At 42.6% G+C, this 27,056-nt stretch overlaps 1 protein-coding gene and 1 non-coding gene across 2 annotated transcripts; both read right to left on the bottom strand.

The window, feature by feature from the left end:
- Positions 1 to 12,067: 12,067 nt before the first annotated feature.
- Positions 12,068 to 12,140, bottom strand: TRNAV-UAC (transfer RNA valine (anticodon UAC)). The gene has a single exon. It is a non-coding gene; the product is annotated as a tRNA-Val (tRNA).
- Positions 12,141 to 16,319: 4,179 nt separating this feature from the next.
- Positions 16,320 to 21,137, bottom strand: LOC109739931 (cytochrome P450 87A3-like). Its single transcript, XM_020298997.3, has 9 exons — positions 19,683 to 21,137; positions 19,256 to 19,580; positions 18,965 to 19,111; positions 17,704 to 17,955; positions 17,472 to 17,561; positions 17,243 to 17,321; positions 17,037 to 17,143; positions 16,845 to 16,975; positions 16,320 to 16,748 (listed from the first exon to the last, which is right to left on the bottom strand). Exons 1-9 carry the CDS (start codon positions 19,904 to 19,906, stop codon positions 16,655 to 16,657), a joined length of 1,449 nt encoding a protein of 482 aa, XP_020154586.1. The 5' UTR covers positions 19,907 to 21,137; the 3' UTR covers positions 16,320 to 16,654.
- Positions 21,138 to 27,056: the final 5,919 nt, after the last annotated feature.

Here is a 27,056-nt window from a genome sequence, read left to right as displayed (position 1 = left end):
CAGCTCCACGCGAATATTTCCAGTTCATTTCGCTCGTCAAGGACAGCACGGAGCCAGCATGCACCCAAGCTTGACGATTCAAGTGACGACGGCTCTCTTCGCAGCTCCATCTGCAAGCTGACTTTCTCGACTCGGAGGGCCGGCAGAACGCAAGCAGGATCGGCAGTTGAATTAAGTAAGCGCGGCATGAGCTAGGCGTGGTGGGTTAAGATAATCCCAGACCCTAACTCCGTTGCCTTGATTTTCTCTACTGAGCGGATCGTCGTCGTCCTTGGCGTGGCATGTTCGTTAACCACAGCCGCAAAAGGGTTGAAAAATCGAGTCTAGATACGTGCGGATACGACTTGACGATCGAGCGCGGGGGGAAGACCCGATCTGCTCCACGATCCCAACCGCCGAATGATTGTGACCGAAAATTGGGCCAGTTTCTTCTCAAGCAGGGAATAGATCTAGTGGAGTATTAATTTGGAGCAGATCAATGCCACGAATGAATGCTTATACATATGTACGGTGGCGAAACGTAGTCGTTGCAGCTGGATGATTCATTGCCAATAGGCAGACTGCAGCCACGCAAGTGAACCCACTGGCTTTGGTGGCGTCGTCCACCCTTTGATTTTTCGTCAAGCGGCTGTTGGATCGATTGCATGTTGGCCAGATCACGATCATGGTCTGCGCCTCCGCTATTGGAAGGATCCACGGACATATAAATATGGCTTGGTTCAGAATTTGACACTGCATTTTGATGGAGATTGCCTTTCTCGACGCATGCATTTTGTAGTCTATATCGTGCCACATACTCCTAGATATCATTTTTTGGAGAGGAGTGAAGACTGTAAAGTGCATGCATGACAACTGGACCAGTCCACTCGGCAAAAACGAGTAAACGGGTGAAGCAGCTGTCGAACGTGGCATTATTTCGCTTTTCATCGCATACAAGTATTGGAGCCTTGTAGAGGCCGGGGTGTTGGTGCCCCCACCGACAGAGAATACACGGTCCTCGTCAGACACATCGAGAGAACGCGGCTGCTGCGCCTGCTGTGCCAGTGCACACATTACAAACACTTGGAAATAAGTAGCCGTTAAAATAAACTAGTGCTCGGAACATGGTTACATGGGCATCCCGTGTAAACAGTAAGAAGAAAAGGTAAAAAAATCTGGTGACTAAAAGCAATGAGGCAGGGGCGATGGCGGAGCATGACGGAGCCGAAGGTGCGCCTCCGCCATCGCCCCTCGCTCACAAGAGCAGGGCAAACATTAGCGACCCTTATTTTAGGACGGAGGGAGTAGTAGACAGTCACGAAGTCGTCGTGCTAAGGCCCATCGGGACCAGGGCACCACAACTCCCACTATCGTGATGAAGAGAAGCGTACATATGAAGGATCCAACATGTAGACACATGAACACAGATGAAAGAAGTCTTGATCCATGCGGATCAACCGAAGACAAACAACGACCGAAACCCATGAGTTCCACCTCCACACGCCAACGACAACGTTGGACACACCGCCGAAACAGGGACTAGAAAGGGAGTACCTTACTTCATCTTCAGGGAGCCACCGCCGCCTCGCTTTTCTGAACAGGACACAAACCCTAACCGAACTTAAAAAAAACACCTAAAACGGAGCCCTCCCACCGGCCAGGGCTGGGATCCACGGTGTCTCCTTGGCCCTAAGGCCACAACAGCGAGGCAGACCGCCGCCGCTGCCGATGGAGGGAGGGAAACCCCATCGCCTGTGCTCCCGAGAGTCACGAACAAAGGGGTACGCTACACTTGTCCAATCATGTCGTAGTTTCGTCAAACCCCAAGATTTTTGACCCATTGATCACGATTTATGTCGCTTCGTGATTTGCACTACGTCAGGCCTCAGGTCTCCAGAGCGAGCTAAGCGAGTTGGGCCATCCAGGTCGGCTTCACGCGCAGAGCTCATGGAGCACATAGTCGAACCACTTATGAACAATCTAGCCTTCCACATCACGAGTTTCTTGAATCTGCTGTAATCACATTTTAGCCTGCCTCGTTTGTTTTTCAATTGAGCATGCTTGTATTTGCGCCCAGTTCTTATCTTGAATCGGTTTCCCACCTCCTCAAATGCATATAGTGTCAAGTGAGTGCTTGGCCTATTTCCAACCCCCAATTGTTGCCCAAACAACTTGGTGATCATCCTAGTGTTTTCATCGATCCATTTGACATCCATACTCAACACTGGTCCATAAGAATTCATGTCACTCTACGGGTACTAGCAAAAATATGGCAATCACATGCACTAGCAAAATCATGTCTCTGATCGTGACAAATAGATACCAAAAAGCATGGCACCATAAAGATAACAAAAGTGATGTCCAAATGTAGCACCAAAAGCAGATTGCATCACTTCACAATAGCTTGTCCATGCACAGGTTTGAGATTAAAAAATGATGCTCTCGGTCATATACAGAGAACAAATATTTTGGATGGGAAGGCGGCGAGTTCACCTTGGGAAGAGGAGGAAGTCGCCGCCCGAGCTCGGGGGATCCATCTTGCTGGGGGGAGGTGGGAAGGTGGCGGGAAGCCGGGGAGGTGAGGGGTATCAGTTGGCGGAGCTCGGTGGCGTCAGATGGGAGGGGATGGTGTTAGGGTTTGGAACTTAACTTTATATATATATATATATATATATATATATATATATATATATATATATATAGAGTGGGCTTTTGTGTATGTAACTTATCGAAGGCAGTTTCGTAAAACCGTCCGAGTAACATATGCATGCGGTTTATCTCAGGAGACCACCCCTAATATAAAGGTTTTTCTAGGCTGAATGATTTATGTAAATCGGTTGCATGGTAATTAAAACCGCCACAGGTGACCAAATTAGTGTTTTCTGAAATTTCCTTTGCCGAAAACTGACTCCAAAACTAAGATTTGTAGTAGTGATGATTTAACCGGGCCCTTCAAAGACAATTAAAAGCGCACTATGAACTTACCAATGTAGCTATTGTCATATGTACACTTTCAGGAGTATATAGCTACATTGGTAAGTTCCAAAAATGTTGGGATGGCAGCGGCAGAGGGAGTATACAAACGGAGCTCGTCTCGCCCCGGCAGCAAGACGGAGCTCGTCTCGCGCCCGGCAGCAGAACAGAGCTCGTCTCGCGCTCGGGGCTGCAGGACGGGCGATGGAGGCCAGCTTTGGCCGGCCTATTGGGTCTCGGCGCTGGGGGTCGTCCAGGGGTGCGAAAGGCGGGGTCTTTCCGCTCGTCTCTTCGGTTGAGGTAGCGGCGGGTCTCGGGTCAGGTGGTGCCGGTCTTGGATGCCGGGGCGGCGGCCCCGATGGTGGTAGCGCGGTGCTTTTGGGCAGAGTCCGCGGCTTGGTGCTGCCCGGTGGCCATGGTCGTGCGGGCGGTGTGGCAGCCGGGGTGCGGCTTTCGGTGGCGGTGAGGGGTGGCCGGGGTGAAAACCCGTTCTTTCTGCGGACAGACCGGCGGCGACGGAACTCGTTCCCTTCTTGAAGGCGTCGTCGCGGCTCTCATCGCCCATCGTGTGCTCTAAGGGAAACTCTGATCCTTGGATCGGGCGGTGGCGGCACTCCGGTGTCGTATCCATGCTGAAGGCGCCGCTTTGGAGTCCACGAATCGTCGTATGCGGCTTCATCTCTTCGTAGTTAGGGGTGGTGTTGATGTGCTCAACGCCCGTGTTTCATGCCTTGGGTGTGTGCGTTGTTGTGGTGGCGTGGGTCTGTATCAGGATGTTGGTGATCTTTGCTTTATATATAAAACGGGGCGGAAGCCTTTTTCGGTAAGTTCAAGCTGATAAACAAACTGATCAGCGCGTACTTGCCGTGATCTTGATGCGATCGCATGATAAAGGCCACGATGACAAGCAAAAGAAGAAGAAGAAACCGAACTAGTCATCTGTCAATTATTATTTTCATCCCTTGCCAGTTGCCAGCGGTCCCTTTAATCACTGGCAGAAGGATCTCACTGCTAGATATCAGAAGGCCTGTGGCTGGATAGTTTACTTGGCGGCGAAACGGTCCTGTGTTTAGACTTTAGACCCAGATACTCTTCGGGAATAAATCTGCAGATCCAGGCTCCAACCTGTAGCACTGCAATCTGATTAGGATGGCTCAACAAAACGGCACGGTCATCTCTTGTCTACCTAGTTTCTGGTGGTATACGATGTGCATTGCGCAGTCACTGTCACGGAAGGCTCTTGTGAGATTGTTTGCGATATGCCGCGTATTCCGGCGATTATCTTCTCATTTCTACTTTTGCTGTCACATGGTGTTAGAGGAAAGTAGCAACCACTCCATCTTGTATTCTTTGTAGCGGGTTGGCCCTCCATATTGCATGCATGATGATTCACGTTCCTAGCCCTTGAAGCCGTAGAGGAACATATAGCCCACTCATAAGATAGACAGCGACACGGTTCCCAAGTCCCAAACTTCCTGGAGGTCCAAGGCAAGCAACAAGCTGGAACTCTGAACTTAAGGATTAAGATAGCACACACAGTTCCCAAGTTTCCGAGTCAAAATCTGTCGACATGTAGATGTAGGTAGATTGAAACGCATGTGCAGTTTCAGTAAAACACGGCCAACGTCATATGCTTATGCTTTGGTAGAGCAAACACATATACACCAGTATATCACATACTTTGGGGATCCCCCGATAATAATCCCATAAGTATAAACAGATATACTGCATTGAAGCATATTGCCAAGTTCGTGTCAGGACATATATCAGTTTGCTACTCCCTCCGATCCATATTACTTGTCGTTGCTTTAAGCACGTAGGAGTGCGTAATATGGATTGAAGGGAGTATTATATTCTCGACTTGTTTTGTTCGCATATGCGCGTAGCTTGCTATGATGTCGCCTTGACGAAGGGGTAATGGCAAGACCGAGGCGATGGTCTGGTCAAAGTGTCAAAGGTCAGCTCCTCCCTATGCATGCATGCATGCGTACGGCGCGGCTGGTCAAGATACCCGTTACCACTCAACGTAAATCTCCGCAGGCACACGCTCTCCGCGTCACGGCGCACGACACGATCGGCCAACACATGCACGTGCGCGCTCGAGTCCAGTCGCGTACAAGTGCGCGCGCGGGCCGGGCGGAAGCGCAACGGAGAGGCGTCGGCGTAGTGGGGCGATCAAATGAATGAGCGATGCCATTCGGAATCGTGTCGCAGAGCAGAAAAGTGCCTCTCTTCACCTCCAAGTTGCTTCGCGGGCGTTACATAGGACGTGCCCACGAACATCGATGGAGGTTCTAGTTTTGACCGGACTCGTCGAGTGGAGATCAAGCTTTTGACCGTAGGAGTTTCATTCAGACGGGCTGCCTTCTTGTGTTCGCGTGGCGTGGCGTGGTATGCAGGAGGGGACAGGCGACACTGCCATGATACGTACTGGTCAGGGGATGGCATGCTTGTTGCATTGGGTCCGTGACGTGGTCCGTCCAAGCACTCAAGACTAGTTTTTCTTTTATTTAGAACAGAAATGAAGCTTTTTTATAGCGCGGCAAGCGTGATCAGGAACCTTGCCAGCCAGTTGATGGGCCAGGTAAAGGCCGAAGGGTTTATAGCTGATGCAACCTTATGAGTCTAATTAACAGGCGCTCCTTCGGCAGCCTCTTAAGGGTCAACTGGGGGTGGGCTGAAGTCACCTGGCGCGCTATGGGTGCTCCCTTCAAAAAAAAAAAATTCGCACGCGTTTTTGGCTTTTTAGATGGTTTTTTTTTTGGCTTTTCGGTTTTCCACCGGTCTTGAATTTTTTGTGTGTGAAAAAACGTGTTTTTTCTGCTTCCACGAGAGGCACGTCAGTGCCTCTCAAAAAGGGAAAAAAATCGCATTTTCTTTCTTTTTCCTTCTGGGAGAGGCATGGATTTGCTTCCGTGAGAAGCATGGCCGTTCCTCTCAGAAACAAAAAAAATGCGTTTTTTTCCTTCCACGAGAGGCACGGGTTTGCTTCCGTGAGAAGCACGGTCGTGCGTCCCGAAAACGAAAAAAAACCGTATTTTCTCCTTCCGCGAAATGTAGGGATTTGCTTCCGCGAGAAGCACGACCGTGCCTCTCGGAAATGGGAAAAAATGCATTTTTTTTTCTTCCAGTAGAGGCTCGGATTTGCTTTCGCGAGAAGCACGGTTGTGCCTCTCCGAATAGAAAAAAGAACATGCTTTCATTTTTTTTTTTGCGAGAGGCACGGCCGTACCTCTTGGAAACGGGGAAAATGTGTTATCTTTTATTTTCCTTCCACGAGAGGCATGGTCATGCCTCTTTCGGAAAGGGAAGAAACGTTCTGCTTGTATGGTTTTTTCATCCAGTTTTTTTCTTCAAAAAAAAGTTCATCAAAACTTATCAACACAGGATCTAGTTTTGAAGATCTCGACGCAAGAAATCCAACAATGAAAACGGTTCGAGATTTGGACGCACAGTTTAATAGATAAAATGTTTTGAATAAACGGATCTACGAAAGAAAAAAAACCCACAGGTCGCAACCTGGGAAGGTGAGAGTGAACTTTCTAAACAATGCTCCTTACTTAGTGATTTTGCATAAAAAGGCTCCCCTAAAAATACATAAAAAGGTTAACAAAACATACTACTGCCGAGGATCGAACTTGGATCAAGTTTTTGACCGTACGAGTATCAGATGGGCTGCCTTCTTGCGCTCGCGTGGCGTGCGTGATATATAGGGTGCCCCTATTTGGCGACCTGGGCGTGCCCAGTGACGTAATCGCATACTGCGCCCTATTGGACCGGCCCATGTGCGGAGCGGGACACTTCCTGATTGTTTTTTCCTTTTTGTTTTTACTTTTCCTTTTTAATGTTCTCTTTTTGTTTTATTCTATGTTAAAATAACTAGGAATTACAAAACTGTTAGAATAATTCAAAGAATTGTGAATTGTCAAAAATAATTCTTGAATTCAAAAAATGTTAGCAATTTAAAAAAGAATGACGATTTTTTTAGTTTTAATGAACAATTTTTATTTTGATGCACAATTTTTTATGAGCATTGTTAAATAATGATTAACATTTTTTTGTATTTTATGAACACATTTTGAATTCGATGAACATTTTTTTAACTGGAGGAACATATTTTGTGTTCAATGACATTTTATAGAAAAAATGATGAACAGATTTTTAATTTGATAAAAAAATAAAAATGTTGAAATAAAAAAAATTATGAACATGTTTTTTGCTCAATGAACAATTTTGAATTTTAATGAAAATTGTTTAAATCTTCTGAACAAAAAGAATTCAATTTGATGAATATTTTTTTACATGGTTGAACATTTTTTGAATTCGATGAACAAAAATATGTTGACAAATTTGAAAAGAAAATCGTAAAAGAGTGAAAAAATAAAGAAGAAAAATAGAAAAGAAAAAGAAAAACGAAAGAAAAAAATTAGAAAAGGAAAAGCAGAAAAAAGAAAAATAGAATATAAAATAAAAACGAAAAAGGACAAAAAGAAAAACCTGTAGAATAAACTCCCAAAACTGGTGAGGAATAAAACGCAAAATGTGTTGGCCCATACGCTGGATCGGGAGCTCGGGGGTGTGCGCTACCTCGCTAGAGCGCGACCTACGCGCTGTATAGGATCTGTCGGGTGACAGGTGATACTGCCATGATACGTAGTACTACTGTATGTGCTTTTTTGACTTCCTATTACTAGCAAACATGTGTGCCACTTTTTCACTTTGTATCATCGTCGATGGTGGTTCTTGTTCATCTATTTACGACAAACATGATAAATCTCAAGGCAGTGAGTTTGTTCATCCCTTTTTAGTGCACAAATTATTATAATATAAACATGGCTCGGTAAAATTTATAACATGAGATTTAAAAAAAATTAGTCTCAAGGCAGTGAGTTTGATCAGTTGTCAAGCTCCTCCATGGTGCATGCTACACACCGCGCCCTCAAATCACACTTCAGACTCCTACACATGTAGGTTAATTACCGTGTTCATTTATTCCTTCTTTTGATCGCAACTCCTTTCCGAGCCAATTTATTTAATCGGGTCCTCTCTCCCATCGGATTTTTCCCTTCACGTGCTCATTAAAGAGAAATGTATTTCTTTCCTTCCTATTGATTCATAAAAAACCTTATTTATTTCTTTTTTTATTTTCAATTCCTTTACTTACATGTGCCCACAACTGCGGAGTATATTCCTCTCTTTTCTGTGCTCAAGATATCAAATTTACTTTTCTTAATTTCTTTTATTCCTAGCGCACAATCTCATTTAATGAATTAGATCGTTTACTCATCCAATTTAATTATCCGCATCTTTTTTATTTATTCTCGAGGAGGCTCCTTGGTTTTCCAGGCAGGCAACCCACTGGTGCATTCAACTTGGCGAGAATTTGTGTAAAGAGGCGGCGTGGGGTTACCCCATGCAACCATATTTTTCGGCCCAAGAAAGGCCACGGGCGACAGACGGACTGAGATCAAGCAGAAGCTTGTTCTTATGACTTGGTGGCCGGGCTATTTTGGGCCAAGCTTGGAGCGCGAGCCAGTAGCTGCGTTTTCTAGCAATGTGAGCTGCCGCTGATGGGGGTACAAAAAAAATAGTACCACCTGTAGAAAAAATCATAAAAAATATAATATGGGTGAACGGATCAAAAAGATTGGAGAAACGTACCTCTATTTTTAGTAGGTATAAATAGAAACTAGTAGCTAGTAGCTGATCTGGTGATGGTGTACTTGTTGGGTATGTTGCATGGTTCCTCCAAACACTTATAGCTTGAATGTTTTAGACAAAAAAAATAACACCTCGATATGTATCAATTATGAAAGAAAATTGATCTCGCATTTTACTGTATTTATTTCAGAACTTCCAACGATGTGCGTTCACTGGGTGAAGACATCCCTGTCAACTATGAAGGCGTTTGTGGCGACTTCATCAATCTCAAAATGACGTGTCGCCTCGTTCTTTTGGAGGTGCTCATTGAAGTAGGGTTTGCGTGCTTCCGTTTATAGGAGTGGGTATATGTGCGTATGTATTTTTTTTAGGCAATGTGCGTATGTATATGAGATCCTGCGTCTGTACTGTGTTAAATAAACGACGAAAGAAAACTAACCTGTTAAAAAAACTATGAATAGCGAACCAACCTATGGTTGGGATGGTTAGGTAGACAGTGGTATCCTCAGCCCATCAGGATTCAAGTCCAGGTGCTCATATTTATCCTGAATTTATTTTAGGATTTCCGGTCAGATAATATACCGGCTCAGTCTCTCGAAGGTGTTCATTGGGGTAGGGTGTGCATGTGTGCGTTCATAGGACAAGTATATGCACGTTTATATGAGCGCATACGTATGTGCCGTGTTAAAAAAACTATGAATGAAAATAGATTTCTTTTAGCACAACGAATAAAGATAGATGTCGTTTGTGCCACGTCTCCACAATGACACATATTTTTAGAAACACCTGTAATTTTATTTATACTCATAATAGTTACAAATACACTGATTTACTGATTTAGATCGAAAATAAAACAAAGTAATTTCTATGACTAAGAATAACAATGAAATATCTTGAAAACACCTTCTTCGCGGTATCAAACTCTGCGTGCAAAAATACTCTAAATTTTTTTGGTAAAGAGGCTGCAATTAGACTAGAGCAACGATGTTGTCACTCTTTCGCCCGCACGAACATTATCGATAATGGTTTTCAAAGCACCTTGAGTCGCCTATCCAGAAAAGATGGGAAGCCTTGATCAGTGAATGTACTTGGGTCGGGTATGATCCCTTGGAAGTACAGGCCGTCGAATCACTATATCTTCATCATGGTGTCGATGAATTTTTTTTCACCTCCACAAAAGAATCAGACCCAAAAAAAGCTTGACACAACAACATAAACTCATCAGATTCGAATAATTTGATTTGCGAGGACAGAAAACTCTCTAACCTTATGGCACCGCCAAAAAAACGAGAGAAAGTTTATTCTCACAAAACTATGATGATCACTAGACGTTGACGAAGAACACCGAGGTCTTCAAGATCCGAGGTACCCTCACCTCTCAAGGCCAAGATGGAGCCGGAGACGAGGGGACCTAAATTTCTCATATGGCGGCAGTGGCACGAGAAACCTCCTTTTTTTAGGGTAAAGAGAAACCCTCCTGAAACTAGTGCAATGACACGTATGGGTAGCCCCTTGGAGTGTACTTTTTTGCAAGCCCATTGGGCCCAATAGACACCTTCCCGTTTACTGCCGGGTCACGAGAGCTATGTTTTCGTTTGTCGTTGGTTTCTTTTTTTTTCTTTCTTTCCACTGGTTTTCTATTGTTTCTTCGGTGTCTTTGTTTCTTTTCTCGATTTTCACTTCTTTTTCTTCTTTCTTTTCTTTCTTTCTTTCTTTCTTTCTTTTTTTGTTTGTTTGTTTTACTGCTTTTATTCGTTTTATTTATTTTTTGCATTAGTTTTGCACAATGTCCTTTTTCTTTTTTGGTTTTATTTGTTTGTTTTACTTCTTTTTCTTTGTTTTATTGTCGGTTTTCATTGGTTAAGTTTTTGTTCACACATGTCTACTATTTCAGTACACAATGTATATTTTTAGTGTACACGTGAAATATTTTTGTTACACGCGCTGAATATTTTTCTATACATAATGTACACTTTTTTCAATACATGCTCGACATGTTCAAAAAACATTTTTTCTATACATATTTGACATTTTCCAATACTTGCTTTTAAAATTTATTTTTAATATATATGTATATGATTAGAATATTTGTACGTACAAAAAAAGTATAAAAAAAGCAAAAACAAGATCATGAAATGGGAAATAAAACAACAAAAACACCAGGCTGTGGCATGTGGCCTTCCATGCGATGGACCGGCCCAGCCCTACGCTCGTCCAGAGGAGGCTGCCCTACATCTCACAATAAGCGAGACATGTGTGAAAAGCAAGTACGTTTTACCACACTGCATTAGCATCGGTTTTCTTTCTTTTTTTCCTTCCGTTTTCTTTGTTTCTTTCTTTGGTTTCCTTCAGATTTTTAAACACATGTCTAATTTTTTAGTACATATTTTACATTTTTCGTTAAATCGGAAAAAATTTATACAAGTATAACATTTTTCAAATACTTCTTCCATCTCAAAATAAGTGTCTCAACTTTGTACTAATTTTGCGGAGGGAGTACATGATTAATATTTTGAAAATATATGTTTTGATGTCTATTTTTTCATACATATTGTACATTTTCGTGCGCATATAAAATATTTTTATACACTTTTAACATTTTTAAATACAAATACAAGGCAAAACATTTATTGGAAGGACACGATAGATTTTTGAAAGCTATGCGAATATTTATTTTAAATTTTATTGTTATTTAAATGTAACAAAGTTATTTCTGAGACGTCTAAATAAAAAACAATTTTTTTGAGAATCAATAGAAAAAACATATTTTTTAGGGGCAAAGAAAAAACAATCATGTGCATGATGGAGCACATGGTTACTAGCCCGGCCCAAGGATGTTCAACTGATGCTACCTTAATGCTACTCCGGTCCACTACCGAGCCGACATAGACTTGCCCAAAGGTGTTCACGGGCCCGTGTTCCAGTGATGCACATAAAAACTTAAGCCCTGTTCGGTTCACATGAAAGTCGCAGGAATTTCACAGGAAAGTCATTCCCCTAGGAAGTTTTCCATCCACAGCGTTCGGGACAAAGGAAAGTTGAATAGTATTTTACAGGAAAAATTCCTCTAAGCTGCAGATTCGCACCGGTTCCGGTGGATTGAAAAAATCCAACACGAGCCAATGTTTTGGCGGAAGCCCGAGGCAAAGCGCTCGTGGCTACCACGTAAACCCAAATAAAAAATTGCAGCATGCCCTTTTAGCTGTACTATAACCAAATAAAATATTTCATGGGATGGGATGTTTGAGTACACGTGAAGATGCTTTCCTGTGCTTTTTTTTCCATCAAACCGAACACTCTTTCACATGGTTTTCTCTGCCTTTTTATCTGTTTTACAGGAGCTTTCCTTTCCAATTCCTCTATCTCTTTATGATCCCATGTTTTGATTTCCCCTGAACCGAACGGGGCCTTAATAACAAACAAAGAAGGCTATTTCTTTAGGCTACAAAAAATTTGCTGCTGCCCAGGATCGAACTGGAGACCTTCAGTGTGTAAGACTGACGTGATAACCACTACACCACAGCAGCTTTGTTGACATTTATTAAAGTGCATTTTACATATTTACACGGCATGCGACTCTACATGGCCCATCGCATGCGACATACCAGCAAGATAATCGTTTCGCTGGGCAAACATAGTCATCTCTGGGGATTTTTTTTTTCCTTTCCAAAAAAGCCCAAGGCCATAATATGAAATTACAATAATTTCATTACATCAATATGAAATTACAAGGACTTCACTACAGTAATATGAAATTACAATCAACTTCACAAAGTAATCAGCAGCATCTTCGTTCTGCATCTACCGGCGACCCGTCGTGAATAGAACTCCTTGCCGCATCTATGCCCCGTCTTACGGGAGCAACATTGTTGAAACTCAACAACTTTTAGAACCACCACCGAAAGGTCGTTTATGTAGCTTTTGTTTCCTCTCAGCGCGATAAGGGTAGGCAAAAGAGGGATTTTCATCTGGATCACTCGGATAAAAGCAACAACACGAGTATATAAAGAATTCGCTTAGAAGACATTGGCGACCACAACTTGGCTTGATCGTCATTTGAGACACTCTGTCACCGAGGAGCGCCAGAACATAACCCCAAATCCAACTACACAAGCGCGGGGGGGAGGTGGGTGGGTGGGGGGGGGGGGGGGGTTGGGAAGGACACAAACCTCACAAGTTCTTCGACGGAGCCATATCTAGTAGAAATTCACGGGACAAAAATGGAACATGAGAACAAAAACGTGCCACAACGCCATCCCTCCGTAGGACGATGTGGCCGTCATGGAAAACACTAATCACCCGGACTGAGTTCCTGATGACCAAAACCATCCTCTGACCTGTCAGGGCCACTCCGAGCAAGGGCACGAAAATAGCAAAATTCGAGGAATCATTATCACATGATCGTCGCTGCCCCAACTTTGTCGGCGACGAAGAATTTGAAGAGTCTATGGGACACAGACTAGACACATAGATCGAGGGATCCCCCACTACCAGGCCTCCATAGCAGCCGACGGGGAGCAGAGGAACCCGCAGCGATACCGGCGGGCCAAGGGGAAGTGTCGTTCGCCTCCTAGTCATCTCCGTTTCGCAAGTTTGATGAGTTTTACAAAGGATTGATGGGAGCTAATAAGCAATAAAGGTGGTCACATATGTCGCATACAAAATTTTATACAGATATAGACAGCTTGATGAGTTTCATGGAGGATTATCTGATACTGGTAGTATAAATTTTTCTATAATCACTCTCGTCTTGACAAGAGAGGATTATGAGATTATACAAAAGTTTAGCCCCATCTCTCTTATTAATGATAATTTAAAATGATGACTGAGTATACGACCAATAAACTATGTGAGGTCAGATATGAGATTATAGATAATACTCATATTGCCTTCATGAAGAATACTCTCTCCCTTTTGGTTTAAAGGGCCTATCTCAAAAATCATAAATTACATATTTGTAAGGCTCGTTGTCTTATGAATATGCAAATATAGCTATGCCCACATTAAATTATGTCACATTTTGGTTCTCAATGTAGAATCAACCAATGCACGAAGGAGGGAAGGGGGCCATGCATGTAGCATTAAAATGTTGTCTAGCACTTAAGTAGGTGTTCCTTGTTTGAAGTGAGTTGTAAGACCTCCTCCAATGCACCGGTGCTAAGATGAGGTGCTAAGCACATTAAAGAGCTAAGCAACTAAAGTCCGCAATGCAAAGATGCTTAACTTGTTGTAGCTAAGCATCCTTCATTCAATGATTTAGCAACTAAAGTTATCCATGATTTGGTGAGCTTCTTTCATTTAAGTGTTTTCCCTTCCTGGGGTCACCACACCCATCTCTCTCCTCTTAATTACCTTGCCACGTCATCTTTTTTGCCTACATGTCAGCCTTAGCACCTGTACAAAGTGGAGCATTGGGAGGGGTCTAAGATGAGCCTAATAAACTGAAAATGAGGGAGTAGATACATTAGGGGAGGAGTGTTTATTCTCATGAAGTGCTTCATGAGATAGATACAAAGAAAATGTTTGGTTTCTTTTCAAGTTTGACTTTGTAAAGGCCTATCACAATGTTATTTGTGATTTACTTTATAACATCATGCTTGAAAAGGGGTTTTCACATACTTGGAATGATTAGGCAGTATTATCACATGTGGGAAAATTAGCCAAAATTGAATGTACTATTAGGTGCACATTTCAGTACTCATATGGGGGTCAACATGGAGATAGAGATCTCCACTTCAAGTTGTTGATGCCCTCGGTGTCATGATTATGATTGGCCTAGGCTTTCTTTGCAGGAGAATGGTGGTGGCATTAACATAATATGCACATGACACTATTTTCCTGGAAAATTGGGAGGGTGTAGAAACTTGAAATACATTATATGTCTTTTTGAACAAATGGCAAGTCTAAAATATAAATTCTTGTAAAGTGGAGTACTTTGGCTTGGTGAATGCATTAATGGTGTGTACATGTATCTAGAGTTTTTCTTTCCATTCTGGTGTTTTACCTTTGGAAACCTTGAAATCCCTATTGACAGCAAAAGCATGAATTGGAATTGAAAATTGTAGAAGAAAAATATGGAGAAAAGGGAAGTGTGTTAGCCGGGCAAAATATTTTCCATCAGGGAGGTATGTTTTACCCGAATCCTTCCCTAGCACAATCCCTTTTATATCATGTTCTTCTATAGGTTGCACGGTGTGAGAAATAGCCTAGACTTTTATATATTTAACCTCAAGAACCAAGGGGAAATGACATCTTATGAAATGGCCCACTGCATGTACCCATAAGATCTTGGGTACCTTGACCTAATGAATAATTGTTTAATGATTTTGGAGAGTGGCAAATAAGGATGAGATATGCCAACAAGTTCCAAAGGAAAAATATCCTCCTAGTGATAATCTAGTTTAATGAAAATCAAACACATGTTTTATCATCTCTAAAAATAAATGTTGGATCATGACCTAAAACTATTGTGGAAGGACCATTGGCGTGGACAATATAGTTTAATGGTTGAACTTGCATGGTTATATAAATTGACTCTGACAAGAACATTTATGTCTGTAAAGTTATTCAGTCTAGATTTTATGGTTGAACTTGCACGCCAATGGTTGAACTTGCGTGTCAGAGTCAATTGACCTAGTCTAGTTTTCCCAACCCGCTGAGGAAAACTGTCACACCCACGTGCTCAGCGGGTTGTGACAGTTTTCGCCCGATTTTATGTTGAATCAACTCTTCTAATTTTTATTTTTTAAAGGAGGATTACCCCGGGCCTCTGCATCAGAATGATGCATTCAGTCCCAACTCTTCTAATTAATAGATGAGGCGAATCTTTTGCCTCCGTTTAAAAAGATTGTATTGTTATTGGCATGACTATTGGCGTAAACCAAAGATGTGAATGGCATTCCGACTAGGGATTGAGCTACTAGAGAAGGTGAGATTGGAAGTGTTGTTGGACACTAGTATGTTGAGGAATTGCCGCTCGATAAGGTTGTGCTAACAGAATCACTATGGAGCTTGTTGCTTCAAAAGCACCCTCAAATATTGAGGAGGTTGTGTTATGGTGTTTTCATTCTAGTTTTCTTAATTCAAAGAATGTTTAGATGCATTCATGTTCTAGGGTGTGGATCCTCTTCCTCTAATGTTGGCTTGCTCATCGGGCGGTGTAACAAACTCTCATAAGTTTTGTTAATGAAGCCGGGGGCAATCCCTTTGATTAAAAAAGTAAAGTAGATAAGGACTAGCTGAGTTAGATTGGAACATGATGACTGTAGGGAGTGTATTGCTCTCGGGTGCCAGCACACTGTATATGCACAAAATAATTTAGAAATTGCCAAAGAAGTCAAAAAATCAGAGACTTTGGGAGACAAATATGATCAAGTATTGTACTCCTGTAAAAAGTTTCGTCAAGGAATGACTTTCATGGTATTCTGGCTTGGAAAAACAAATTGAACGATACATACAAGCTATGGTTCACGCTATTTGTCCTTGAAAATTTGTTATTTTTTGCCCTGAAGTCAACGCGAGTTATTCCTTGGTGAAACTTTTTATTCGAGTGCAATAGTTGGATCATATTAAAAGATTCTGTTTTTTTGTTTGAATTTTGTATATTTACGAAATTAGGATGCGCTGGCACCCGAGTGCACCAGGGGACCGTGACCCACTTCCCAAACACAATACCATACACAGTTTATACTACTTCCTCCATCCCAAAATAAATGTCCTAACTTTATTAGACTTCAATATAACTTTGTAACAATGTTTGTACAAAATCGAGACACTTATTTTCGGACAAATGGAGTATGAGTTTAGAAATTCCATGACAAGATGATGGAGGACGTGGGAAATAACGAGATAGTAGTAGACTGGTAGTCACATGTTGGAGAGTCACATTTTATAGAGGAGAGATGGTAGAGAAACTATCGCTGCCATTTTTCTGCCAATCCCCAACTTATGAGGAAGTAAGATTATCCATCAAGTTGCTTGCGATACAGTAGGCTCTCTTTCTTGTATCAAGAGCCATCGAGTTTTCCATTGTTGAATCATTTTATCCCTCCCTAGGGATTATCTGGATGTGATAGCCCTTCGGAAACACGATCTCCGATACGCGTTGTACTTCGCCACCTTTTATCTCCTTCCATCTGCCCAAGGGTTGGCCGCGAAGGAACAAAGTTTGTTCAGTGTAGTCATATGAATTCCTAGAACTGAGATCGTAGTTTTTTTTACACAACAGTTACCTGTACTTTGTCACCAAGGCGTGAAGGAAGAGTGCGATCTGAATCCTGCTGAACTCTGCTCCCACACAGAGCCTTATGCCCCCTCCGAATGGCATGAAGTTCTTCAGCAGGGTGCTCTTCTTCGACTCATCCTGCAGATTTCTATTAGTTCATTTATGTTTCTAAAAAAGATTAGTTCATTTATGCACCAACCTGCCACCTCCATGGGTTAAATGTCAACGGATCTTTGAACAACTCTGGGTTCAGATGGACAGCCATGGGGCTGATCATCACCAGCCAGCCGGCCGGAATAGTGTATCCTGCGTCAGGAAAGAATTGTTGGTCCATTAACTAGCACAGCTTGACGCACTGCAAAATAATATTTTGGGAAGATGATGAACTGTCTAAGCTAAGAGTACCTTTCACTTGCACGTCCGTTAGTGTTTTCCTGAATATTCCAGGGGCCACGTTACTGACGCGAGCTATCTCATTGGTAACCTGCAGAGAACGTTAGCTTGAGTAGCAGTGTGCATGGTGAAACTGTTTCTATGCTCCAACTTGTAACAAGTCAGTCTAGTTATTGTTCTAAGACTAAGCCTAATTAGTTGCTAATTAGTGAATTCAAGGTAGTAATAATGAACTAAAAACCTGAGCAGTGAAAGTCATGGACTTGTACTCTTCCCATGTGATCCCGGACCTGCCATCTTCTCTTTTCTTCAGAATTGCTTCATGCTCCTCCTGCAAGAAGGCACACTTTTTAATCTTATCTGCAGCTACTGTCTTTGTTCTTTTAACCATTAAAATTGACAAAATGTACACGAGTATAGTTGCAGCAAAATCACGCAGCAACAAACACTTTTAGGAGTAAACAAAGCATAACCTTGAGTGACTCCACTACATTCGGGTGGCCGCTGAGGAACTTCATAGCGACCGTGAGCGATGACGATACCGTTGCAAAGCTGGCGAACAAGAGGGCGGCCATCAAGTCTACAGCGAACTTCTCGTCTACCACTCCCCTTCCACTCTGTAGCTCGTTCACCACCTCGTCGAGGAAATCACCGTGTCGCTTTTCAGGTGCGCTGAGCCTTTCTTTCAGTAGGTCCTTGAGCACCTTCTGCACATTTTTCCTTCCCTACAGAAGCATCAGGACAAAAGATTGTGTTAAGCTTAACTTTATGTGCATCATGTACTGTATGCATCTTCCAGATGCAGAGGCTGGGGGTCATCTTTTTTTTTTCAAAAAAAAACATCATCAGGAGATTCAAAAGTAACATGGTCACTTTTGACAAGCTCCTCCACGAGTCTTTTTTTGATGTAATTAGGGTGACCCCATATATTCTTAGGTAGAGTCACAATGGGACTTCTTTTATGCATGCACAGCCGAGGGATATATATAATCGGTCCACAACGGAATTTATTTTGTTCTGTTAATTTCTTAACAGTGAAATTTTTATTTCTTATTTTAGGTCTCAGCGAATTTTATTTCCTCTTTAATTCCTTCCCTTCATGCCTCATATAATTATAGCAAAATTTATTCTTTCTTTTATTCTTTCCTTATGAAATTTCTTTCTTCTTTAATTCCTTTCTTCATGCCTCATATATAATAGGGAAATTTATTTATTCATTCTTTTCTTTAATTCCTTCCCTTCCTGCCTTATCATAAAGGATGAAATTTATTTCATCTTTTATTCTTTCCTTTAATTCTTTCCCTTTCCGCCTCATCATAAGGATGAAATTTATTCCTTATTTTTTCTCCTTTCCTTCCATGCTCATAACAGCGGAACTTACTCCTCCATTTAACTCGTTTCCTTAATTGAATATTTTTTAACAAAATTTATTTTAACCCATATAAAAGGATATCTTCTTCTTCTTTGTCAAACAAACACAATAGGTAGGTGGACTAATTCCTCATGAGCTGGATTCGAGCCCCACCTGAGGAACTTTAATTTTTGCGGGTTGGCGGGGCGCGTACGGAGAGGGAAAAAACAGGACGACGGATGGGCAGGCTGGGCACGTACGAAGGAAAAAAAAAGCGACATACAAAACAATTGATTGGACCAAAAAATGTGGAGAAACAATTCTCCCTTTAATATTAGGTAGCGATAGAGATAGGGAAGAGATAAGTATAGAACATTTTATACCTGTATGCATCTGTAGAATGTTGTCCCAGGGAAATACAGCGGGAAGGAAACCAACCCCTGGAAGAAGGCATCGAAGTTCTTCCTGAGTTTCCTAGACTTCTCGGGACCGAACCCAATCAGCTTCTTGGCCGTGAGGTCAAAGACCATCTGCATGGAAGGTAGGGAAATGGAAAAAATATACGAGGCGCAAAAATATTCCCCTATTCTAAAATACAAGGCGCAAAAATATACACGTAGCAAAAGTAAGTAACCGCGCACTCATGTATAATCTGATTAAATAGTGATACTTACGTTGGCCACGGCGTCCTTGACCTCGATGGCAGGCTCCGCGGCCCACGCCGCGAGGCTGTGCTTCACGTTGCGGTCCATCTCGGCGAGGAGCACGTCCCTGAGGCTCTCCAGGCCGAAGAGCCTGGACGCGAAGCTGCGTATGTACTTGTGGAAGGAGCCGTCGTAGGAGGCGATGCTCTCCTTGCCGAAGATGTTGTTGGTGGTGTCCGGGTACCAGCTCCGGAACAGCTTGCCCTCCTGCTGGAAGATGATGCGGTTCACCTCCGCGTCCATGGACACCACCACCGGCTGCCCCACCAGGCTCGTCTTGAACACCGGCCCGTACCTACACTCAGTTGCACGGAATCCTTCTCTTTATTAATCCACTGCTGCTTAAACTAATCCGAGTGTGATATGATAATGACCATCGTTTGCTTAGCTTGATTACCTTTTCAGTCTTTCCTTGTAGAAGACCGGCACGTCGAGGGATGGGCTTGGCTTGAAGAACTGGAAGGTCTCGCCGACGAGAGGGAGGCCCACGGAGCCTGGAGGGAGCCTCCCGGTGCTGCACGCCGGGTTCGTCCACTTGTACACGCAGTGCGCGAGCCACCCTGCTACGATGACGGCAAGGCCGCAGAGGGATGCAAAGGGCACCTGCGAGTAGTCTTCCATGTTGAAGCTACAGTGTACCTCCCTGGATCTGGATTTCTGCTTCGCACGAATACGGAGGGTGGCCTTGGGCCGTGTTTTATATTGTGTGCAGGTGCTGTCAACCCTCGAGGCCGCGATGCTTGGCTCTAAGATTTTTGTCCGGCTCACCGGCTGAATCCTTCACTGGATACAAACGGAAATGCACCTTTCGAATTTTGAAGAAAAAAAAAAGACTCTTAGCGCCACTGGTATGAAGCCGCCAGAAAAAGGGGAAACAAAATAATCGGATTCCCGTTTCCGCATCGCCTTAATTAGCGGGATTTAATCGTTCGAATCTCTTAATTGACCCGGTTTATTCTCCTGGGCATTAATTAGCATGATTTAATTCTCCCGTGTCTTAATGATCTCTTAATGGACCATTCATTAGCACGATTTAATTCCCCCGTACCTTAATTGGCGTGTTTAATGAGCTCCTAATTAGTACTGCCATTTAAAGCATGTTATTTTTGTGCCAAGTAAAAAATTATGCGCGTGTCATAGAGGAATCGAACTCTTGCCCTCTCCATTCTATCCATACAATACTAACCAACTCAACTAGCAAGTGGATATGTATTTGTTCCAACTAACCTTTTACTTGGATACATGTAATTTTTACTTGGATACAAGAATTTTTGTTGTTGAAACTTGCCGCCGGTAATTTCTGTATAAATATCATGGTAATTTACACACCACATGTCTGATAACTTACGTGCAAACACAATGATACCTTTGACCCAGACGAGAAAAGTTCTTGACTTGGCACGGAAATAGCATGATAATATACACATAATAGACTACATGACTTAAGTACAAACATCACGGTAATTTTTGATCCCAAAAAAAGTTGTTAAAACACACCTCGATAACTTTACATGTACACAACAGACCTAATAATCACACACGTCTTTGTAGTCAATGGAAACGTCTCCTCCCAATGAACGCATATCGCCGAAGAGCCTGAAATATCCAAAAAAAATGCGACAATCAATGCCAAATCTAGGACTTGAACCCTCTATCATGAAAAAAGATAAGTTTTGATTGTACTACCATACCATACTAGTGTACCCTCTATCATCACCGTTCATTTTTGCATCAAAGTTCATGCATCCAAATTTCTATTTGGTGTTTCTCCCAAATAAGAGAACATTTGAACTTGAAACTTTACAGATCAACACCGCACAAGTACTACCATGTGCAGAATTTTTTTTCGGAATTTTTGGCCCAATTTTTTTAAATGATACAACTCATTCAAAATTTGAAATTTGATAAATTTATGTTTCATCAAAAGACCAGAAACATTGTGTACAATGAGTGGCACTTGTGTATAGTTAACGTGCAAAGTTGCAATGTTAAATGCTCTCTTGTTTATAAGAAACAAAAAAGAGAAATTTATATATAAGAATAGTATGAATCTTGATGAAAATTGAATAGTTTAGATAGAGAGTACAGTGGTATTGTAGTACAATAAATCCACACTAAAAAATGTAATTAGGGTATCTCCAACGCTGACCCTCAAACTGCCCGCATCCCTCTGTACCGAGCGGTTCGAACACGATTTGTCATCCAACACACTACCCCATTGGCCCATGGACCGGTCTGGCCGTCCGTTTTTCCGCAAACCGGGACGGGGTGGGAGTCCGGACCGCTACCACGCACGCGTCCGACACCCCAGACCCACCCAAAACACTCTCTTCCACCTGCGCCCTTTTTCGCATGAAGTAGTTGTCGCATAGTCATGCCAGCGCTCCATTCATGCCGGCCAGAGCGGACGTGGCCTTTCACAGGAGTCGATATTAAAGCGGCATGTCGACCAGGAGGGCCACCCGCACCACATCCTGGTGTACGCGCCTTCTCCGCATGCAAACACTGCTCCATACATCCGCCTGCCGGCAATTAACAAGCGAGGTTGCCGAGAAACCCACTCCGGCGCCCGCATGCAAACTCCACCCATCTATCCGCCTGCCGACACCCACTATTTATACGTGGCCAGGTCTGATAAGATCTACACCACACCTCCGCTCCCGATCTCCTCTGTGCAACACGCTCGCCATGGCCTCGAGCTCCAAATCTCTATGGGGCAACATCTCCACCTAACGGAAGCAGGAGCTCTTCGGATTGCGTTCGGTTGCAGGTCCGCAGAGCCAGCTGAATACAGGTTGGCTTGCCGGCAAACTGTCCCGAGGGCAGCGACGCCGATGAGACGATGGATGATGCAACCGGTGACGAGCTGACGTAACCACCCTCAGCAGTCCATGCCAGCATCACCTTGGAGCTGGCGCGGGCGCACTTCACTGACATGATGACGGGAGAGCGGGAGACGGCGTTCCAACAGGCGCAGGAGATCCATCGCGAGCAATGGTGGCTACGCGTCCCGCGGGTGGAGAATGACACCCTATTCATGAACATCGACGCGACGGCGAAGGAAGAGAAGGCACAAGAGACCACGGATGTTGCAAGTTCCGCGTCGCCGTGCCACCACCTCCTTTCGCGCCCCACCGCCAAGACAACGAAGCCGGCACGTCCACGTCCGGCGGCGTCGACACGGCGGACTCGGTCGAAGAAGACTAGCACATGGGAAGCCGTTGCGGCTTGGGTCCCAGGAAGGACACTTGGAAATATACCCTAGAGGCAATATTATTGTATTATTATATTTCCATATTCATAGTTAAGTGTTTATATTTCATGCTATAACTGCTATGATCCTGGAATAGCGATTCAGTGGAAAAACTCATAAGCACATGTGAAATAATAAAAGGATAAAATAAAGATTCCTAGTCTTGCCTCTAAGACTAGCTTAAGTGTTGTTGGTGATCACGTTTTCCGGAACTTAGGATATCATTTGGTGTAACGATAGTCCTAAAACAACATTGAGATTATAACGTTGGAAGAACGATCATACTGAAATGACCCAAACTTGTTTGTTATGAATCGAGTAATATCGTTTGTAATCTCTACCTAATATTAAAGGGGATTGTTTCTCCACCTTTTTTGGTCCAATCATTTGTTTTGTACGTCACCCTATTTTTATCTTCACACGTGCCCAGCCCGCCCACACGTGGTCCTGTTTTTCACCTCTCTGTACGTGCCCCGCCAACCCGCAAAAAATAAAGTTCCTCAGGTGGGGCTCGAATGCAGCTCATGAGGAATTAGTCTGCCCACACGAACCAATATTCTTTTATATGGGTTAAACGAATTTTGTTAAAAAATATTCAATGAAGGAAACGAGTTAAATGGAGGAGTAGGTTCCGCTGTTATGAGCACGGAAGGAAAGAAGAAGAAATAAGGAATAAATTTCATCCTTATGATGAGGCGGAAAGGGAAGGAATTAAAGGAAAGAATAAAAGATGAAATAAATTTCATCATTTATGATAAGGCAGGAAGGGAAGGAATTAAAAGAAAGAATGAAAGAGGGAATAAATAAATTTCCGTATTATATACGAGGCATGAAGAAAGGAAATAAAGAAGAAAGAAATTTCATAAGGAAAGAATAAAAGAAAGAATAAATTTTGCTATAATTATATGAGGCATGAAGGGAAGGAAATAAAGAGGAAATGAAATTCTCTGGGAACTAAAATAAGAAATAAAAATTTCACTGTTAAGAAATTAACAGAACAAAATAAATTTCGTTGTGGACCGATTATATATATCATCAGCTGTGCGTGCATAAAAGAAGTCCCATTGTGACTCCACCAAGGAATATATGGGGTCACCCTAATAAATCAAAAAAAGACTCGTGGAGGAGCTTGTCAAAAGTGACCGTGTTACTTTTGAATCTCCTGATGATGTTGTTTTTGTTGAATCTCATATGATGTACGTGAGTGTTGTTTTTGTTGAATCTCATATGATGTACGTGAGAGCTGACAATAGGTATATGTCACTCTACTCTACTATTATAGGTGATCCAGTCACTTCCCAACTATGAATTTATTTGCAAGTTTTGCGGCGGTGGAGCAAAAGAATGAAGTCCCCCCAAATTGTTGCACCGATGCTCTGTATTGCGGAAGGTCACGCACGCATTGGCAAGGGTTGAGTCATATTCGACTCATTTTTGGGAGTTAAGGCAGAACAAATCCAAACAGTTGAATTGGACCTGCTCAAATACCAAATCACGGTTTGGAGCTCGTATACAGACATCCAAATGCACGATTCGATGGCATGGCAGAACAACACAACATGATTCACTGCCAGAAACATGCCCAAGTTCATGTTAGAGATGAAGAAGGTGGACGGTGACGACAGTGAAGTGTATGCAGTTTAAGTTGAGTCAACAATTTGATGACCGCACACCTTAATTTAATTTTGCATTAATAATTATTATTGCGAGCGCTCAATAAAGAAATGCATCGCCTGATATATTAAGACATGATTGGTGTTCAACCACATGAACTTGTATATGCGGTTGCGGCACACAAGGAATTACAAGCTGGTGCAGGTAGGGGCTCGAGAAATAGGCATGATGAGTGTGATGACCAAGATCATCGCCTTTGGACTGATCAGATTGGATGAAATAGGTGGTCAAGTGAACATCATGGAAGATGATGACTAAGAGGAGAAGTGACAACCCATATGACTCGCTATGGGTGTGCGAGAGTTTGTTTCTCCCGTTGCAATGCACGGGCGTTTGTGCTAGCCAACTATAATAACACGGAGTGTTAACATGTGATTTTGCTTCTTAGAACATGAGAGTATTGTAGTCACTTCTTATCATACGATGGCTTTGGGGTCGCTCAAACGTCACCTGGAATACTGTGAACATAACATTAATTTGCAGGTTTGTTGATGACCCACAAGTATAGGGGATCAATCATTGTCCTTTCGATAAGTAAGAGTGTCGAACCCAACGAGGAGCAGAAGAAAAATGACAAGTGGTTTTTAGCAAGGTATTTTCTGCAAGCATTGAAATAGTCGGTAACAAGTAGTTTGATAGCAAGATAATTTGTAACGGACAAGTAACGGTAACCGTAAATAAAGTGCAGCAAGGTAGCCCAATCCTTTTGTGGCAAAGGACAGGCTAAAACAGTCTCTTATAATAAGCAAAACGTTCTTGAGGGTATACGGGAATTTCATCTAGTCACTTTCATCATGTTGATTTGATTCGTGTTCGCTACTTTGATAATTTGATATGTGGGTGGACCGGTGCTTGGGTGATGTTCTTATTTGAACAAACCTCCCACTTATGATTAACCCCCTCACAAGCATTCGCAACTATGAGAAAAGTACAAAGATAAAATCTAACCATAGCATTAAACATTTGGATCCAAATCGGCCCCTTACGAAGTAGTGCATAAACTAGGGTTTAAGCTTCTGTCACTCTGGCAACCCATCATCTAATAACTACTCCACAATGCATTCCCTTAGGACCAAATATGGTGAAGTTCCATGTAGTCGACATTCACATGACACCACTAAGGGAATCATAACATACATATCATCAAAATATCGAACACACATCAAGTTCACATGATTACTTGCAACATGACTTCTCCGGTGACCTCAAGAACAAAAGTAACTACTCACAAGTGATAATCATGCTCAAGATCAGAGGGGTATTAAATATCATAATGGATCATCACAAATGAACAATATAGTAATCAACTACAAGATGTAATCAACACTACTGGTCACCCACAGGTACCAATCTGAGGTTCCGGTACAAAGATTGAGCACAAGAGATGAACTAGGGTTTGAGTGGAGATGGTGTTGTTGAAAATGTTGATGAAGATTGCCCTCCCAAAGATGAGAGGGTTGTTGGTGATGACGATGGCTTCGATTTCCCCCTCCGGGAGGGAAGTTCCCCTGGCAGAATCGCTCCCCCGGAGGGCAAAAGTGCTCCTGCCCAAGTCCCGCCTCGAGACGGCGGCGCTCCATCCCGAAAGTCATCTCCTTATTTTTTTTCTAGGTCAAAATGACCTATATACCAGAAGATGGGCACCAGAGGTGGGCCGAGCTGAGCACAACCCACCAGGGCGCGCCTGGGGGGCCTGGCGCGCCCTGGTGTCTTGTGCTCACCAGGTGACCCCCCTCCGGTAGTTATTTGCTCCATTATTTTTCATATATTCCAAAGTAATTCTCCGTAAATTTTCAGCTCATTTGGAGATGTGCAGAATAGGTGCCCTGACGTAGCTTTTTCAGGCCCAGAATTCCAGCTGCCGGTATTTTCCTTCTTTGTGTGAACCTTGCATATTATGAGAGAAAAGGCATTAGAATTACTCCATAGAGCATTATTATGCATCCAAACATTATGAATAACAGTAGGAAAACATGATGCAAAATGGACGTATCAACTCCCCCAAGCTTAGACCTCGCTTGTCCTCAAGTGAAAAACCGATATCGAAAAACATGCCCACATGCTTAGAGAGAGAGAGAGAGTTGTCGATAAAAACAAAATACGGACATAGTAGCATCATGCTTATTATTATAACAACAACAAAGTTCATCATTAAACTTTATCACATAACTTTATCATATAACTTCTCAGGAACAAGTAACAATTCATCACAACATCGAAGTACAAGCATAAACTCTATTGAAAACCAACAAACTATGTTCTCAGTCAACTTTGCAATTACAATTCATCATATTTTCAGGAAGGGTCTCATATCGGAGCATTTTGGCAAGTCCACATACTCAACTATCATTTATCCTTCTATGATTGCTAACACTCACCGTATACCCATGAGCAAAAAGTTTCAACCAACACATAGAAAGATAGGGGCTTAAAGTTTCGCCTCCCAACATATTCACCTCAAGGGTGATGTCAACAATAATAACTCATGATCACTCATATCCAACTGGATATATGTGCCTAGATCTTCCCTCACCACATGTTTCTTGCAAAAAGAGAAAATAAAAAGGAATAGGGAAGAATACTTTGACTCTTGCATAAAAGTAAATACATAAAGTAAAAGATAGGCCCTTCGCAGAGGGAAGCAGAGGTTGTCATGCGCTTTTTGGTTTGTATGCTCAATCTCTTAGTGCAAAAGAACGTCACGTTATATTGCCCCTTATGATAGCAACCTTTATTATGTAGTCCGTCGCTTTTATTACTTTGCCATCACAAGTAAGTACAACGCTCAATTTTCTCTTACACTAAATGATCCAACACATTTAGGAGCAATTTTTATTGCCTTTT

Source organism: Aegilops tauschii, chromosome 2 (genome assembly GCF_002575655.3).
Source record: "Aegilops tauschii subsp. strangulata cultivar AL8/78 chromosome 2, Aet v6.0, whole genome shotgun sequence".
Lineage (NCBI taxonomy): Eukaryota > Viridiplantae > Streptophyta > Magnoliopsida > Poales > Poaceae > Aegilops > Aegilops tauschii.
This window is presented reverse-complemented; position numbering and strand designations above follow the sequence as displayed.